The sequence below is a fragment of the Seriola lalandi genome, unplaced genomic scaffold (assembly GCF_002814215.2).
Source record: "Seriola lalandi dorsalis isolate HSWRI2012SDOR001 ecotype SW California unplaced genomic scaffold, Sedor1 jcf7180002054959, whole genome shotgun sequence".
In the NCBI taxonomy this organism is placed as follows: Eukaryota; Metazoa; Chordata; class Actinopteri; order Carangiformes; family Carangidae; genus Seriola; species Seriola lalandi.
The window spans coordinates 3,551-4,391 of NW_019525510.1; the positions used below are offsets into that span (position 1 = coordinate 3,551).

At 50.7% G+C, this 841-nt stretch overlaps 1 protein-coding gene across 1 annotated transcript in view; it reads left to right on the forward strand.

Annotated features, from left to right (window-relative positions):
• Positions 1-841, forward strand: part of LOC111645910 (serrate RNA effector molecule homolog) — a gene marked incomplete at its 5' end in the record, with an annotated part of 4,388 nt that extends 3,547 nt beyond the window's left edge. Inside the window, 4 exons of the mRNA XM_023395247.2 lie at positions 10-175; positions 253-354; positions 544-661; positions 745-841. Of these exons, the coding sequence (XP_023251015.2) occupies positions 10-175; positions 253-354; positions 544-661; positions 745-820 (462 nt within the window). The remainder of the gene's footprint in view (positions 1-9; positions 176-252; positions 355-543; positions 662-744) is intronic.

Genomic DNA, 841 nt, shown 5'->3' on the forward strand with positions numbered 1-841 from the left:
GTAACAAACGTTGTCGTTGTTCAGGCTCCAGAGTTTGTGCGTAAACACATCCTGAACAAACATGCTGAGAAGGTCGCCGCCGTCAGACAGGAAGTCGAGTTCTTCAACAACTTCCTGCTGGACGCCAAGAGACCGGCCCTACCTGACAACAAGCCCCTCCTACCGCCAGCACAAGGTGAGACACATACAGACTGGAACAGAGTTGAAAAAGGATATTTTTGGTCGTTATGACATCACATCTTTCTCTTTCAGCCACACCCCCTGGCGTACCTGGATTTCCTGGTCAGTCACCTCAACAGCAAAGCCTTCTGGGATATCCACCTGGAGTCAGACCTCCCATGCCCGGCTTTCCTGGTACATCATGATCATAATTTACATCCTTTATCTAACTGCAGTGAAAGAGCTCAGATTTCCCACAGTCGGATGTTGCACTCGAACACACCGTTCAGGTTGAAAGTGTTATTTCACTGATCAGCAGCTCCAGAACATAGAGATAATGTGTGTGTGTGTGTGTGTGTGTGTGTGTGTGTGTGTGTGTTGCAGGCGGAGGGCCTCCCTACCCCCCCAACCAGTTTGGGGCAGGCCGCGGTAACTACGACAACTTCAGGGGTCATCTAGGAGGAGGAGGAGGAGGGTTTCCCGGGAAACAACGAAACAGCAGGTGAATTAGAGACGGAGTGAAGACAGCACACAGAGAGATGTATTGATTGAATATTGATTATCTGTCTCTCTCTCTCTGTGCAGGGGCGTGCGAGGGGACCCTCGGACGATCATCGAGTACAGAGACCTCGACGCTCCGGACGACCTCGACTTCTTTTGAACACAATGAAGTGAAACAGGA